General features: G+C 50.6%; 1 protein-coding gene across 1 annotated transcript; it reads left to right on the forward strand.

Moving 5' to 3' along the window:
• Positions 1-269: 269 nt before the first annotated feature.
• VSTM1 (V-set and transmembrane domain containing 1) lies at positions 270-10,910 on the forward strand. Its single transcript, XM_081118350.1, has 9 exons — positions 270-486; positions 2,165-2,200; positions 2,906-3,190; positions 6,436-6,474; positions 8,453-8,584; positions 8,675-8,702; positions 8,912-8,949; positions 9,036-9,073; positions 10,637-10,910. The coding sequence occupies exons 1-9, from the start codon at positions 453-455 to the stop codon at positions 10,754-10,756; spliced, it is 750 nt and encodes a 249-aa protein (XP_080974476.1). The 5' UTR covers positions 270-452; the 3' UTR covers positions 10,757-10,910.
• Positions 10,911-15,122: the final 4,212 nt, after the last annotated feature.

The following is a 15,122-nucleotide window of genomic DNA, read 5'->3' on the forward strand; positions in this document are numbered from 1 at the left end:
CTGCAGGCCCCCTGCTGGGGATCAAGCCCCCAACCCGGGCCTGTGCCCTGACCGGGAATCGAACCCCATCTCCTGGATCCTAGGTTGACGCTCAACCACTGAGCCACGCCTGGCTGGGCAAAAAAAAAAAAAAGAAGAAGAAAAAATTAATGAAATGTCTTGGGCACGACTTCAAATGAGAAGAGATGGATCTTGGGGAGGGCGGAGCCATAGCCGCGCACGCACCGGGTTATGGGGAAGATGTTGTCATTGACAGCCACTGGCTTCCTGATTTGGTTGCGAGAAGGAAACTGTATGCCAGGTGGTGTGGAGAGCCAGAGAGCCAGCAAAACGTCTCCCCACACAGCCTGGGGACAAAGCAAGCAGCCAGAAAGCTTCAATCATCCCAGTTCCCTGTCTGTCTTTAACTGTAAAACTAAAGACAGGACCCTGGTCTTAGAGAGAGGGACGCTATGATCACAGGATTCCTGCCCCTGCTTTGCCTCGGTGAGTCTCCAGGACCAGGAGGGATCGGTTTGGATAGGTGAGAAAATTTATGGGCAGGGGGCATTATCATGGGGAACACGACTTCTGTGTGTTGGGTACATGCCAACCGTCAGTTTCATGGGCTGTGACAGGCTCATGCCTTCATTCTGATGTTCGCATGAAACGATGAGGAACCCACGGTTCAGAGACTGGGGCAGTGCCCTCTCTTTACTCAGCTGAGAAACCGAGCTCGGATGGGATCTCCAAGTCTGTATCCTCTGAACACCGCAGCCTCGCCCTGGCCGTTGTGGCTCAGTGGTTAGGGCTGTTGGCCGTGGCACTGAAGGGTCGTAGGTTCGATTCCTAGTCAATGGCATGTACCTGGGTTGCAGGGTGGATCCGGCCCCCTATTGGGTGCGTGTGGGAGGCAACCAATCAATGTGTCTCTTTCCCATCGATGTTTCTTTCCACTCTCCCTCTCCCTCCCTTCCACTCTCTTTAAAAAAAAAAAAAATCAATGGAAAAATTATGCTCAAGTAAGGATCAACAAAAACAAAAATAATAAACATCACAGCCTTGCCACGAATGTCCCATTCACCTATAGGCGGGCAGGGTCTACGGGCCATGAAAAACTATGGGTTTGGGGACAAACCAGGAATCGAGAACAGGGCCTGGGGACCATGCTTAAGAAGAAAATTTTCTTACCAGCCCTACCCACAGCCTGATTTTAATCGTCTTCAACTTGAACATAAGGCAGACACAGACCTCGGCCTGCAAAAAGGATGGCCTGGATTAGAATCTTGGGATGGGCTCGCAGGAGCTCTGGGCTGGGAACCAACAGCCCCACCTCCCTAAGCCCCCAGATCCTTCTTCCTGAGTGGGGGGGTGCGGGACTTATTATCTGCCCCAGTTCCTTCCTCCTTCTGGGTACAGCTCTTCCCTTTGGGGTAATACTCCTCCCACACACACTTGAACTTCAGAGGCGGCTGTCGACACCATACCCCGGACCTCCTCCGCAGGACAGAGCCTGCTGGGCCATCAGGCACTGCCCTCATCCCTCCCCCAGACTCTCTCCGTTTGATTGAGGGAGGAAACCCTCCCGGACACCCCACGGTAAAATGCCCAGGGCATCAGTTAAGTGCTAAGGATAAACACTGCAGGCCCAGACACTATGACAGAAGATTACAGGTCAGTGTTCAATGGTCTATAGATGGCGAAAGTAGGACTAATCGGAGAAGCTTTGTTACAATTCCCGATGCAGTCAATCAGAAAGGGGAGCCCTGGCCGGTGCGGCTCAGCTGGGTGGAGCATCACCCCAAGCCGGAGGGTCACCAGCTCGATTCCCAGTCAGGGCACGCGCCCAGGTTGTGGCTTCGGTCCCCAGAGAGGCAACCGATCGATGTTTCTTTCTCGTATTTTTCTCCCCCTCTTTCTCAAAATCAATAAAAAATTATATATATATGTATATATATATATATACGCACACACACATATATATACACACATATATATCCATACACACACACACACACACATATATATATATAAAGAAAGGGTGGCTGGAAGGCTCTCCATAAGCATAACTTCTGAAGGACAAAGGATGGGATAAAATTGAAAGGTAAAAAAAATAAACCCAGGGACCTACCTCCAAGGAGCAGAGTAGATCCGTAACAAATTCAGCTCATCACTTCCTTTCCAGGGCTCGCTCGGGGCTACGAAGAGGAACACAGGAATGGTGAGTTGTCTCTTTTTATATCCAAGTTTCATGATGTTTTTTAAAAATATGTTTTTCTCAATTACAGTTGACATACAATATTATATTCACTCCAGGTGTATAGCATAGTGATTAGACATTTATATACCTTACAGAGGGATCCCCGGGGAAGCTCACCTGGCACCATCCACAGTTATTACTGTGTTATTGACTGTATTCCCTGTGCTGTACTCTACATCCCATGACTATTTTGTTGCTACCAATGTGTGCCTTTTAATCTCTTCACCTTTTCCACCCAGCCCCAACCCCCGCCCCTCCGACCGCTGTCAGTCTCTTCTCTGTATCTATGCGTTTGTTTCAGTTTTGTTTGTTTGTATATTAGATTCCGCATATAATTGAAATCACTTGGCATTTCTCTTTATCTGACTTATTTCACGTATCATAAAACTTTCTAGGTCCATCTATGCTGTTGCAAATGGCGGGGTTTCGTTTTTTGGGTTTTTTTGCGTGTGTGTTTTATGGCTGAGTTATATGACCTTTTCCCTTTAATCCTCTGAATCCCAAGAGAGTGATAGTGGTCCTGAAGATAAAGAGTGGAGTAAAATATGTGATTGTCTAACCACACACTGTACGCCTGAAACGAATATAAAATATTGAATGTAAAGTGTAATTGAAAAATGAAATGTAAAAAAAAATAGAGTCCAACTAACTCTGAATTCTTTCCAGAGACACTTCCCAAGCCCTCCCTCCACGCCTTGCCGGGGTCAGTGGTTGGACACAATGGTAACGTGACCCTCAAGTGCCGGGGTCACTTCCAGAATGTGACATTCATGCTGGGGAAGTGGCGAGACCCTGGATACAGGAAGGAGCAGAGCTCAGGGGGCTACGATGCTGAGTTCCTCCTCACGGGCCTGGCGCCTAAGAACGCAGGAATGTACTTCTGTGCCTACAAGATGACAGGCTCCCATGAGTGGTCAGAGAAGAGTGAATACCTGCAGCTGGAGGTCACAGGTGAGCAGAGCAGCCTCAGGTTTTTCTCCTTGGCGCACATATTCCTTGTCCTGTGATGGGTCCTGGTAGGAGGAGAAGGAATCTAGGAAACAAGAAGACAGATGCAATACCTTGAGTGCAAGGAAACGGGAGCTGAGTGTGGGGACAAGATTCCCATTGGGGCTTCTGAGCGGGTCTCAGTGATGTGGATGTTGACAATGTTTATTTATTATTTTAAATTTTAGTGATTGATGAGAGAGAGAGACATTGATTTGTTGTTCCACTTATTTATGCATCATTGGTTGGTTCTTGTATGTACCCTGACCCGGGATTGAACCAGCAACCTTGGCGTATTGGGACGATGCTCTAACCAGCTGAGCTACCTGGCCAGGGCAGTGGGTCAAGGTTTTAGAATAGAGGTATTAATAGAAAATTTGAGGTGCAGCAAGGTCAAGGGATCAAGGGACAATTGTCACTGAAGAAATAGTTTGGTACAGTTCCCAAGAGGCCATGCAGGGCCACATGGGGAAGCACCAGAGTCAGGAAGCAGAGGGAGGGAGAGGACTGTGCAAAAGAGCCTTTATTGTGGTTTCTATGGGAATCAGCAGGCTTAGGATTGGGGCATAGAGGCTGCTTCATGTTGTCTGGGACCTGGCTCTAGGGTGAAGAGAATAGTGGCCCTGAGTCTGAGAGCCCAGTGAAGGAGGTGGTTGGGAGTGTGGACTCTGGGTTGGTTGATTTGCATTTGAGGGGTGTGCTCTAGCAATTGGCTAACCCTGGGAGGGGAATAAAGTCAGCAAAGTCCACAAATGTCAAAGCTTCAGATGTAGAAAATAAAAGACATGGTTAATAGAGAGAGGTGAGTGAGAATGTCTTCAGGTGCAGTGAAAAATGGAAAGCCCTGGTCCTTTCCTTCACTCCGACTGCCTTGTCCTCTTCAGGATCACTCCTAAATCCTTCCCTCAGTCATCATAAAGCCTGAGATGACTCCAGGTCACAGTATGACACTGATATCTGATTCCATACAACAGAACTGAATGTATCCTTATTGCTCTGCTGAAAATGGGAATCCCAGAACCATTACAAATTGAGAAAGTAATAAAAAGCCACACTAAGCATCATGCTGGCATAAGGCATCCCTTGTTATGGCCCTCCCTTCAACAACAAAAATTCAGCATCCATCTACAAACAGAAGTGCCTATGTGGGAGTTGTGGGATCCAGCACCATATGCCAAGGGACCCTGGGGGAGTCTCACCCACCTGTGCTTCAAGTAATAGCTAGACTTCAGTACCAGCTGTGGAACCTGCAGGGGATTATGCACTGGTTCCAGCCCCTCTTGGCTGTGGTCCGGGATCACCTGAAGAACATGGACTTATACAACCACCTATGGATGAGAGAGCCTTTGTGTGAGTCTACAGACCAAGACTGAATCATGAAGAAATAGAAAATCGGAACAGATCAGTAATGGGCAAGGAGATTGAATCAGTAATTAAAAAACAAAACAAAAGAAAACCCTCTCAACAACAAAAAGCCCAGGACCAGATGGTTTTACTGGTGAATTCTACCAAATATTTGAAGAAGAAACAATGCCAGTCCTTCTCCAACAGTTTCAAAAAGTTGAAAAGGAGGGACCACTAGCCCTCATTGTACCCTGATACTAAAGCCAGATCAGGACATGACAGGAAGAGTAAACTACAGACCAATATCCCTGATGAATATAAATGCAAAAATTCTCAACAAAATACTAGCAAACTGAATTTGCCAGCACATTAAAAGGATCATAGACCGTGATCTAGTGGGATTTATCCCTGGGATGCAAGGATGGTTCGACACACATAAATCAATAAATGTGATGAACCACATTCATAAGATGAAGGATTAAAATCATGCGATCATTTCAACAGGCGCAGACAAAGCAGTGGACAAAATACAACATCTCTTTCAGATACGTGGAATGTATCTCAACCGTAGAAAGACCATATACGAGAAGCCAGCAGCTAACATCATACTCAATGATAAAAGGTTGAAATATTTTCCTCTAAGATCAGGTGCCCACTCTCAGCACTCCTATCCAACGCAGTACTAGAAGTGCTAGCCAGAGCAATCAGGCAAGAAAAAGAAAGAAAAGGAATCCAAAGTGGGAAGGAAGACGTTAAATGATCACCCACAGAGACATGGGCATTATTATAAATATTTTAAAGATGTGAACATCCAGAAGCACTAGGATGGTGCTTCTTCGGAATTCCCTTTATTTTCTACATTTTCTATTACCTTTGCATCTTACAACTTTTCAGTACAATTTTGTTTAGTCTCGGAAGTCATTTTAATGATAAGTATATAATATGTGAAGTCAATTATTGATCACAAATTATAAAAAAAGAAGCAAAATTGTCTGGCTGGAGTGATCTGGTTGGTTGAGTGTCACCCCCTACCCCAAAAGGTTCCTGGTTCGATTCCTGGTCAGGGCACAAGCCCAGGTTGAGGGCTCCATCCCCAGTAGGGGGCGTGCAGGAGGCAGCCAATCAATGACTCTCTCATCATTGATGTCTCTCTCTCCCCCCCTCCATTCCTCTCTCTGAAATCAATAAAAACATTTTTTTTTAACTAAAAAAAAAAAAAAGAGTGCTTTTTTAAAAACGAAGATCTCCTTGACATTGGTCTTGGCAAAAATTTTTTGGATATGACATCAAAAGCACAAGAAACAAAACCCAAAATAAATAAGTGGGATCACATCTAACTAAGAAGCATCCACACTGCAAAGGAAACCATCAACAAAATGAAAAGGCAACCTACTAAATGGGGGGGGATAAAAATTGAAAAATGGTGGTGCTTCTGGGTGAGAGATAAAGGGACCAAGGAGCACAAATCAGTAGCTAAAAAAATAGTAACAGGGAAGTAAGTAAAGCCTAGGAAATATAGTCAATAATACTGTGGTAACTGTGTGATGCCACTTGGGGTACTGGCAATATCGAGGGGAACACTACGTAAAGTATATGATTGTCTATCCACTAAGCTGTACACCCAAAACTAATACATGATAGAAAATTTTTTAAATGAATTAAATAAAAACAAAACAAAATGTTGGTGCTCTTTCCTGAGATAGGGAGATTGGCAAGAAATAGGATTCGAAGGGAGGAAATTAGCAGTGTCATTCATAAATATTCCTGTTAATAAAATAACATCAAACTCCAGAACATGAGCAATTATGCCCCCGGGGTTCCCAGATAATCCTTATGACTACATGTTTTTGCATCCTGTTTTCTAGACGACCGTGATGGGCTTGGGGCTTCCTCAACAAAAACAGGTAAGATGATTAGGGGTGGTTTGACCACTTACATCCACCTCACACACGAGGCGGGGGATCCCTCCGATGCCCACTTTCTCTGTGCTTTGGGAGGAACCAGTGCATTTGGGGGAGGCGAGCTCTAAGCCACTCCTGAACATCCTAGTGAGTAAAAAATAAAAACACCATGAGGCGCATCGTCTGCCATCTCTCGTGATAAAAACTATGCTGGAGTTATGTGAAGCTTGGGGTGAGTTAGTGTGACTGGGGAATGGGGCCAGGCCCTGCGGAGCCCAGGTACTTTGGGGATGTGTATGATTAAGGCCTTGATCAAACCTTAAAATCTTCAAAAACAGGTGAATTTTTTTTCCCTCTGATTTTGCTTTTCCATCAAGAATTGGCTAAGGTTCTGTCCTCAGAGATTCTTGTAAAAATTAAGGCCTTTGGTAGTTTTATTGATTGACTTTTAGAGGGGGGGAGAGAGAAACATCGATCTGTCTTTCCACTTATTTAGGCATCATTGGTCGATTCCTGTACATGTGCCCTGACCGGGGATCGAACCTGCAACCTTGGGGTATCAGGACGACGCTCTAACCAACTGAGCTACCTGGCCAGGCCTCGGGCTTTTGGTAGTTTTAGACTGAGGCAGGAACTCATCTAGACGCTTCATCGTCTTTTTTTTTTCAGCAACTCATAACCTTGTGCCCCAAAGAGCCAAGATTCTTAAAGTTTGCCATTAGAGCCGCTACTGGTATAATTCATTTTTTCAAAAAAGATAGCCTCTGGCGTGTCTTTGCAAAATACGTGTTAGTCTTCGAAAATGTTCTCTCTCTTTTTTCTCCCAGTTTACTTATTTATTTGCTGAGTCTTAGAAGACACAGGAAGTACTGTAACTCGGAAGTGCTAACCTTTCTGTAGTTGAACGTATCGGGGAGACACTGGCGAACCAACCGGGGGGTACCCGCGGCAGGCTTGCTGGCACACAGGGCAGCTCTGTGTTTGCTTCCCGAGGACCTGCCGGGCTGTCTGCAGTGCGCTGCACCGCTCCGCCTCCCACCAGTCATGCCTGCGCTTCCAGGATCTCTGCCTCCTGGCCAACCTTGCTGATTTCCTCTCATTTTTATTACAGCCACCCAAGTGGGTGTGCGTATCATTTCTTAAAATGTACTTTCTGAGTCCACGCTTGTACCACCACATCCCTAAACAGAATAACAGATCTTTAGGCGCGGACATGTGGCCCGCAGCCTCGACGCTCCCTTTCCGCGCAGACTGGCCATGTGACCAGCAGACTCGGACACCAGGCCAGGCTTGTGTTCTGCTGCCGGGGTCAAGCTGCGTCCCCCTGCTCAGCCTGATTCCTCCAGGCCGCTCGCACAGACCCTTCGTAATTCATTTTGGCTATTTGTAAATAGAGGTGCAGAATTTGAGCAGGATATGTGGACATCTTGGGGCGAACCCAGCTCCTCGGGCTGTGGGGCCATAGGAAGGGGAGAATTTTGCAAGAATCTACTTCTCATTTCTAGCCCATTGCTCCACGAGGGAAACTGTAGGCTGCACCAGGGGGAAAGTAAAAGGTTGAGGCAGGACTGAAGTTTCTCTGCTCCGGTCGAGGGTCCGGGAACAGTGGTTCCCTCCCTGGGATAGTAGGTCCGAGCAGATGCCTGGGGAACTGCTGCTGTTTTTAATTGTCGTTGTTAATCGTCACCTGAGGCTATTTTTTCCATCGATTTTTAGAGAGAGTGTAAGGGAGGGAGGGAGGGGGAGAGAGAGAAACATCAATGGGAGAGAGAAACACCGATGGGCACATGCCCACCGGCAGAGACTGAACCAGCAGCCCAGGCATGTGCCCCGGGGGGGGGGTCAAAGCCGAGGCCTTAGGGTGCGCGGGACGGGGCTCCCGCCGCCTGGGCCAGGCCGGCCAGGGTGGCAGCTCCAGGTTTTGAAGCCAGGTGGCCGGGCTCCTCTTACCTGCCCCGCTGAACCCCTCGGTGTGTTTCAGGAGCCGCGCCGACCGTCGGGCCCGCTCCTCTGCCTGCAGACGCCAGGACCGTCTTCGTCTCCACCTTCAGCTGCCTCGCTATCTTTCTCCTGTTCCCGGCCGTCTTCCTCATCTACAGGTGCAGTCAGCACGGTGAGTCCCTGGGAACAGCCCTTGCAGCCGCTGGGGGGGGGGGGAAGCGGCCTCTCCTTCCGTCAATCCCTCCCTGTGCTTTTTTTGTAGGCTCATCACATGAAGAATCCACCAAGAGGTAGATAGATACCCGGAGGCCTCGCACTCCACCCCCAGAGGCCCACCTGCGCAGACCCCATTTCTCATGCCCAGGCCCGCCCGTTCCCCCGGCTCCCCCAGTCCCCCAGTCCCCCAGGCCGGGCTGCGACCTTCCTCCCGCCCTCTCCAAAGCCCTCGCCGCCCCTCCCGATCCCCGCATCCTGCTGTAACGTGTGCTTCCCTCCCCAGAACTAGCCATTCCGAATTTCCCGCGCAGGAGGCCCGCGGTGAGTGATCAGGGAAGACGGGGGGAATCACGGGCAGACGCGGGAGAGCTGAGTTGTGTTGTGTTGTGTTTTCTCCCTGGGGGCAGATGCATCCAGGCTGGAAGGGGAGTCGCTGTCCCTCTCGGTGAGTTCTCCCCAGCAGCTCGCTTAGCCCCGCCGGCCCCGCCCGCTTCCCGGTTCAGCCGGTGCCCTGGTTGCGCGGATGCCCCGACTCAGTTGAGAGGCAACTAACATCGCGTTTCAGACCATGTGCTCTGCGCCGCCGGGCGGCTCAGCTGGCGGAGTGTCGTCCCAATACACCGGGAGGTCGCGGGTTTGACTCCCAGTCAGGGCACAGAGCTGGGTTGCAGGTTCGATCACGGCCCCAGTCATGGTGCCAACAGGAGGCAACCGATCAATGTTTCTCTCCCTCCCTCCCTCCCTCTCCCCCAAATCAATCAATAAAAATTTTTTAAAAGAAAAGAAAGAAGCCAGATACAAAAGGCTCCAAATAGTATTACTCCATCTAGATAAAAATCTAGAGAAAGGGCACATCGGTAGTTGCCTACGGCTGCGGTGGGGGTGCGGGTGGGGCTGGGGTGGGGCAGGAGGGCAAGGTTTGCCAGCCTCCCGACACCCGGGCTCGGGGTGGGGTGGAGTGCCCCCCCGACTGTGCTGTGGTGATGGTGCACCACTGTGAATTTACCACAACTCCTCCATTGTACACATACAGTGGGGGGATTTTATGGGAATTTCATAGGGAAATTATTTCTTTATAAATTCTATATATTTTTTAATATCTCTTTATTGATTTCAGAGAGAGGAAGGGAGGGAGGGAGAGAGAGAGAAGCATCAGTGATGAGCTGGGCTACACATTATATTTTAATAAAACTGTTTGAAACAAGGATGTACTGTTACGTGACCAGCAGGTGTCCTCACAGGCTGGCGGCTCTTATTCTCAAAGGCACACGTTTGTAGTGATTTCCATTAGCAGGGCTGGCACTGGTCGTCGGTATTGTTTTATTAATACTAGAGTCAAACCCTCCATCCCCCCCTGAAGTACAGAGGCTGCCCCCCTGGCCAGTGTGGCTCAGTGGTTAGAGCGTCAGCCAGCAAACCAAAGGGCTGTGGGTTCGATTCCAGGCCCTGGTCAGGGAGCATGCAGGAGGCAACCTTTGGATATGATGTTTCTTTCTCTCCCCCTCCCTCCACCCCTTCCACTCTCTCTAAAAATCAGTGGAGCCTGGCCAGCGTGGCTCAGCTGTTGAGCATCAGCCTATGATCCCGGAGACCGAGGTTCGATTCCTGGTCAGGGCACGTCAGGCTCAGTCCCCGGGAGGGGGCGTGCAGGAAGCAGCTGATCAATGACTCTCTCATCATTGATGTTTCTCTCTCTCTCCCTCTCCCTTCCTGTCTCTCTGAAATCAATAAAAATATATTTTTAAAAAATAAAAATCAATAGAGAAATAAATACATACATAAGACGCTGCCTGCTGGGACTTTCTGCCAGTATAGAAATGACCTGTGGCTCTGATACCTCAGACGCATGTGGCAAGAACACATGTGAAACACTCCTGGTCTGGCATATCTTCAAATTTAATTTAATTTTAATTCATTTACATTTAAGCAGCCGCGTGTGCTCATGGCCACCCTATATTGGACAGCTCAGCTCTAAACGCCCATGTCTACCCCTCTCTTTCCCCCCAAGACTGAAGACCCGCAGGAGGGGACCTGTGTGGATGGAAACAGCAAGGCGCCGGCGGAGGCGGCTTCTGTCCCTGCCCAGGAGCCCCCGGGACCCGGTGACTGCACCGCGGTGAAAGTGTAGGGGGCTGGCCGAGCCCCTGCAGGAAGGACTCCTCACCCGGGGAGGCGGGCTTGGGTTCGGGTGGCTGAGACGGCTGGACGGATAGAAATCCGCATCACTGTGCTCTCTGCTCGTAATCCGTACTAATAAAACTAAGTTTTTGTTTTGTTTTTTCAAATATGTCGGTACCCTGGCTGGGTGGCTCAGCTGGTTGGAGTGTGTGTGCCCCCCCCCCCCGAAAGGCTGAGGGTTCAATCCCTGGTTGGGGTGTGTGCGGGAGGCAACTGAGGGATTTCTCTCTCTCTCTCCCTCTCTCTAAAATTAATAAACATATCCTGGGATAAGAAGTATTTTTAAAAAAAGGGAATTGAATCATGTCACTAAACTATGGGGGAAACCAAGGCAGAGACCACCTCCGACAGCTGCGTCCCGCACTGACTCCGTGCAGACCCCTGTCCCGCCTGTTTCTTCGTGTCATTACTCAGACCAGCTGTGCCTCCCGCCGGCGGCTGGTCCCAAGTCCAGGCCCACAGCCTTGCACGGAGGAAAGGGGCTTTTATTTCCTGGGTCCGTTTAGAAAAAGACGTTAGCGGCTACCTTTGGAAGATGCTAGAAGCCAACTCCCAAAAGTCTTAAACACAGAACCAAAAAAAACCCACAAAAAACTCCAGTGTTTATCCCGCCTTTCATTACAACCTGCGCTGCAGGACAGCCGGATAGTGGGGGGGACTGAGTTCCTGCTCCTACAGTTACTACGACAAATACCCAAAGAAGGCGCCTCCGGGCCCATCTCAGCCGGCGCCCGCCCGCCGCAGGGATGACAGAGGAGCCGTTAGTGTCTGTCCGCCAGAGACTCGCAGCGCCCGGCAGACCAAGCACCAGAGAGGCAGGGGAGGTCGGGCGGTGTCACTCAGGACATTGCTTTCCCAGTCTTACCCATAACAGTGGCAGAACCGAGCCGCCGGCCCACCCCGGACCAGAGCTCGGCTGACTTTTCCCGGAAAGCGGCAGAGAGGAACGTTCCCGCCTCCGTGGGCCGCGGAGTCCACTCAGCTCCGCGGGCTGGGGCTGGCGTGTGGACAAGCAGGTGCAGCTGTGCTCTAGTGACACGTCATTTACGAGCACAAGCGGTGGACCGTGCTGGCCAGCCCCTGCTCGAGAACAGTGCTTTTCAAATTTTTTTATGTCTTTATTGATTTCAGAGAGAGGAAAGGAGAGGGAGACAGGTAGAAACATCAATGATGAGAGTCATTGATCGGCTGCCTCCTGCGCGCCCCCTGCTGGGGATGGAGCCCACAACCCGGGCCTGTGCCCTGACCGGGAATCGAACCCTGATCACCTGGATCCTAGGTCCATGCTCAACCGCTGAGCCACGCCAGCCGGGCAAGAACAGTGCTTTTTGAAATCTGAACAAATTTACAAATAAGAATTGAATTAGCTGTAGCGGGTGGCTCCTCTGATTAGGGCATCATCCGGATATGCCAAGGTTGCGGGTTCGATCCCCAGTATGGGCCGGGCAGGAGGCAGCCGATCCATGCTTGGCTCTCACATCGATGTTTCTCTTTCTCTCTCCTTCTCCCTTCCTCTCTCTCTAAAAATCAATAAAAATTCTTTAGAAAAGAAAGAACTTCAAGACGGTGACCTTGGAGCATTAAGCCCAAACACAGGGTCCCTGTGTGAGTGGGAGGTCCTGTTGGCACTGGGCGGGTGCCCCTGGACCCGGTGTGTTTGCACTCGTTTCACCCAGAAGCTCCCAGGAGTGGCACCTCTGAGGGAGCGTCCCTTGCTCCCCCCTTCTCAGCAGCCCCAGGTTGTCAAGGTCGCCTCCGGAAGGGGGGAGGCGGGGTGAAGTCTCCGTTCCCTTTGCCACAGAAGTCATTCTCTCTAAAACTTGGGAGTTCTCCGACCATCTGTCTCACCATGTGGAGGAAGCCAGTCTTTCCCGAGAAACGCGAGGGTGACTCAGGCAGCACCAGGGAAAGGAGCCCAGTGACAGTGCCAACAGTGTTTGGGGTTTTTTTTCTAGCTTCTAATTGCTTCCAAATCTCTGCCTCCCTTCTCTCCTTGCAGCTTTCTTGTTCCCTCATTCTCCTCACCCTCAGTGCCAGAAACAAAAGAAAACCAAACCCCAGAAGTCCTTTGAGTCTAAGTTAGTCCGAGAAGGGGGTTTGGTTTTGGTCAAACCGCCATGACAAGTATTTGATGACTAAAACTGATGACTCTAACAAATTATTTATGGACATCCATTCCGGTATTCACCCTCCTTAAATTAGGATAGTAAGTCTTTGATTTTTTAAAATATGTTTTTATTGATTTCAGAGAGAGGAAGGGAGAGGGGGAGCCCGAAACCCAGGCCTGTGCTCTGACTGGGAATCGAACCCGAGCTCTCCTGGATCCTAGGTCGATGCTCAACCACTGAGCCACGCCGGCCAGGCTAAGCCTTTGATTTTAATAACACGATTGCCGACCGTTTATTTTCTGAAATCACCAAAACCGTAACAAGTGTAGTCCAGGTTTGTTTGTTTTTAACCACGTGGGACATGCCAAGAAGAGGCCAGCAACCACGGGAAGACGAGAGTCCTTGTTTTTCAGGCTGTTTGGATATAAGTTGTGGGTTGTGTGAAGTCGGGAAGATTTCTTAAAATCCCTGGAACTCCACATCCTCATCACAGACAGACAGCTAACTGTGGTCAGCAGTGAGACAGACGTGAGCAGAGCAAGGACGAGGGGCCAGGTGCAGGAGGTACCAGACAACTGTAGGGTGGGACCTCACCCCCAGGGCGGCCTTTCCCCCCCAGCACATCGCTGGTCACGGGGTTTGGACCCTCTGACCTCCCCTCCCCGGAGATAACATCTAGGCCTCAGTTGTTTCAGCCCCAGGCCCAGAAAAGCAGCAAAACCACACCAGTGACCCCATGGCTGACCCCTGGACCAGCTGCAGTGGCTAATGGCCCTCTGCCCTGGCGCTGGCCAGTCGGTGGAGACACCCTGAAAGGACACACCTGGAAGCTGCTGAATATTCTATTGAGATCCCCCACCCCGACCTCCCTTAAAATCTCCACCCTTAAACCCTGAGGACAGAGGGCCCAGTGAGCTCCCCCTCCTCTTTCCCAGCCCCCTGGGCGGGTCACCTTCCCCTTCCCCGATTCTAAGCTCCAAGGGCCCTTCCTTTGCCTCTATAACCTGCTTCATCGGCCCATTTCTTCTATGAATCACTCCTTCTATCCCTGTAATTTTCCAAATAAATGTTCTCTTATCGCTCGAGTCTTGGCTCTGAATTCTCTCCCAGCCAGAACCCAAGTACCGAGGATGCCGAACCCAGGTCCGGTCCGACCCCAACATCTAACACCTGGTGCACCCCAGCGCCGACAACAATAGGGTTGCTGTGGGCACTGTGACCGATGGCCCGAGGATTCCCAGGACATGGACATGTCAGGGCTAAAGCTGAGACTGTCCCGGCACGGAGGAGCAGTGGGTCACCCTAGCTGTAAGCACACCCACTGTAAGGATGCGGACGCGATCATTACAGTGATTAGGAAAACAATCCTCCCCCCACCCATCACACCCGCCTCGCAGGCTTCATTCTTCACCTGTGCCCTTGGGGGGCCCCTAAGGCAAGCCCCATGACCCTTCCAGCCTCTTAGGTACAATGACTTACCGTCACTGTTGTGGATTTTTATTTCTATTTTTTTAGTCACGTGGCAAAGGGAAAAATAGCCTCGGCTCAGTCGTTGAACTGCTTTTGGCTGCGCTGGGCTTGGTCAGCTGCTTCTTTAGCGCCGCACCTGCGGCCTCTGTGCTCCCCCCCCCCCTCCAGGCTGCAGTCCTCTCCCGGCGGTTAGCTCTCCAGGCCTGCTGGTCACCCAGGGCCACCCCCGGGCGTCCCCCCGACGGTCAGCCTCTCGCTGCAGGGCTCACCTGCCACCCCCAGGGGGCGCTCCTTGAAAGGCTATAAGAGGCCTGGTTCATTCATAGCCTCTCCCCCCCTCCCCCTCTGTCTTCCTCTCCCCCTCCCTCCCTCTGTCTTTCTCTCCCCCTCCCTCTGTCTTTCTCTCTCTCCCACCCCCTCTCTCCTCTCTCCAGCTGGTCCCTGTTGGCCACCATGGTCTTCCCCCAACGCTTAATGTTCTTATTAAACCCCCTGGGCTGCAACCTTGACCCCGTGCTTCTCGGGCCCTGCACCTCACCCCACGTTGAGTCCTGACTGGTCCACTTGAGGCGCCCCCTCCCTGAAGCTGGAAGTGGGAACCCTCGCCCTCCCCACACTCCCACGTTGGGGAGTCTGAGTGGAGTATGTGGGTCACTCTTTTGACTCTTGCAGCCTCTCCGCAAGTCTGAACTTATGTTCCAAAAAGCTTTCAAAGTGTATGTAGAAAGGAGAGGGTGG

This window comes from Miniopterus schreibersii (genome assembly GCF_964146895.1).
Source record: "Miniopterus schreibersii genome assembly, chromosome: 18".
Lineage (NCBI taxonomy): Eukaryota > Metazoa > Chordata > Mammalia > Chiroptera > Miniopteridae > Miniopterus > Miniopterus schreibersii.

Coding starts and splice junctions, on each gene's coding strand:
- VSTM1 (XM_081118350.1), top strand. CDS start 453: ATGATCACAGGATTCCTGCCCCTGCTTTGCCTCG. Junction 2,201..2,905: donor CGAAGAGGAACACAGGAATG/GTGAGTTGTCTC, acceptor AATTCTTTCCAG/AGACACTTCCCAAGCCCTCC. Junction 8,585..8,674: donor CTACAGGTGCAGTCAGCACG/GTGAGTCCCTGG, acceptor CTTTTTTTGTAG/GCTCATCACATGAAGAATCC.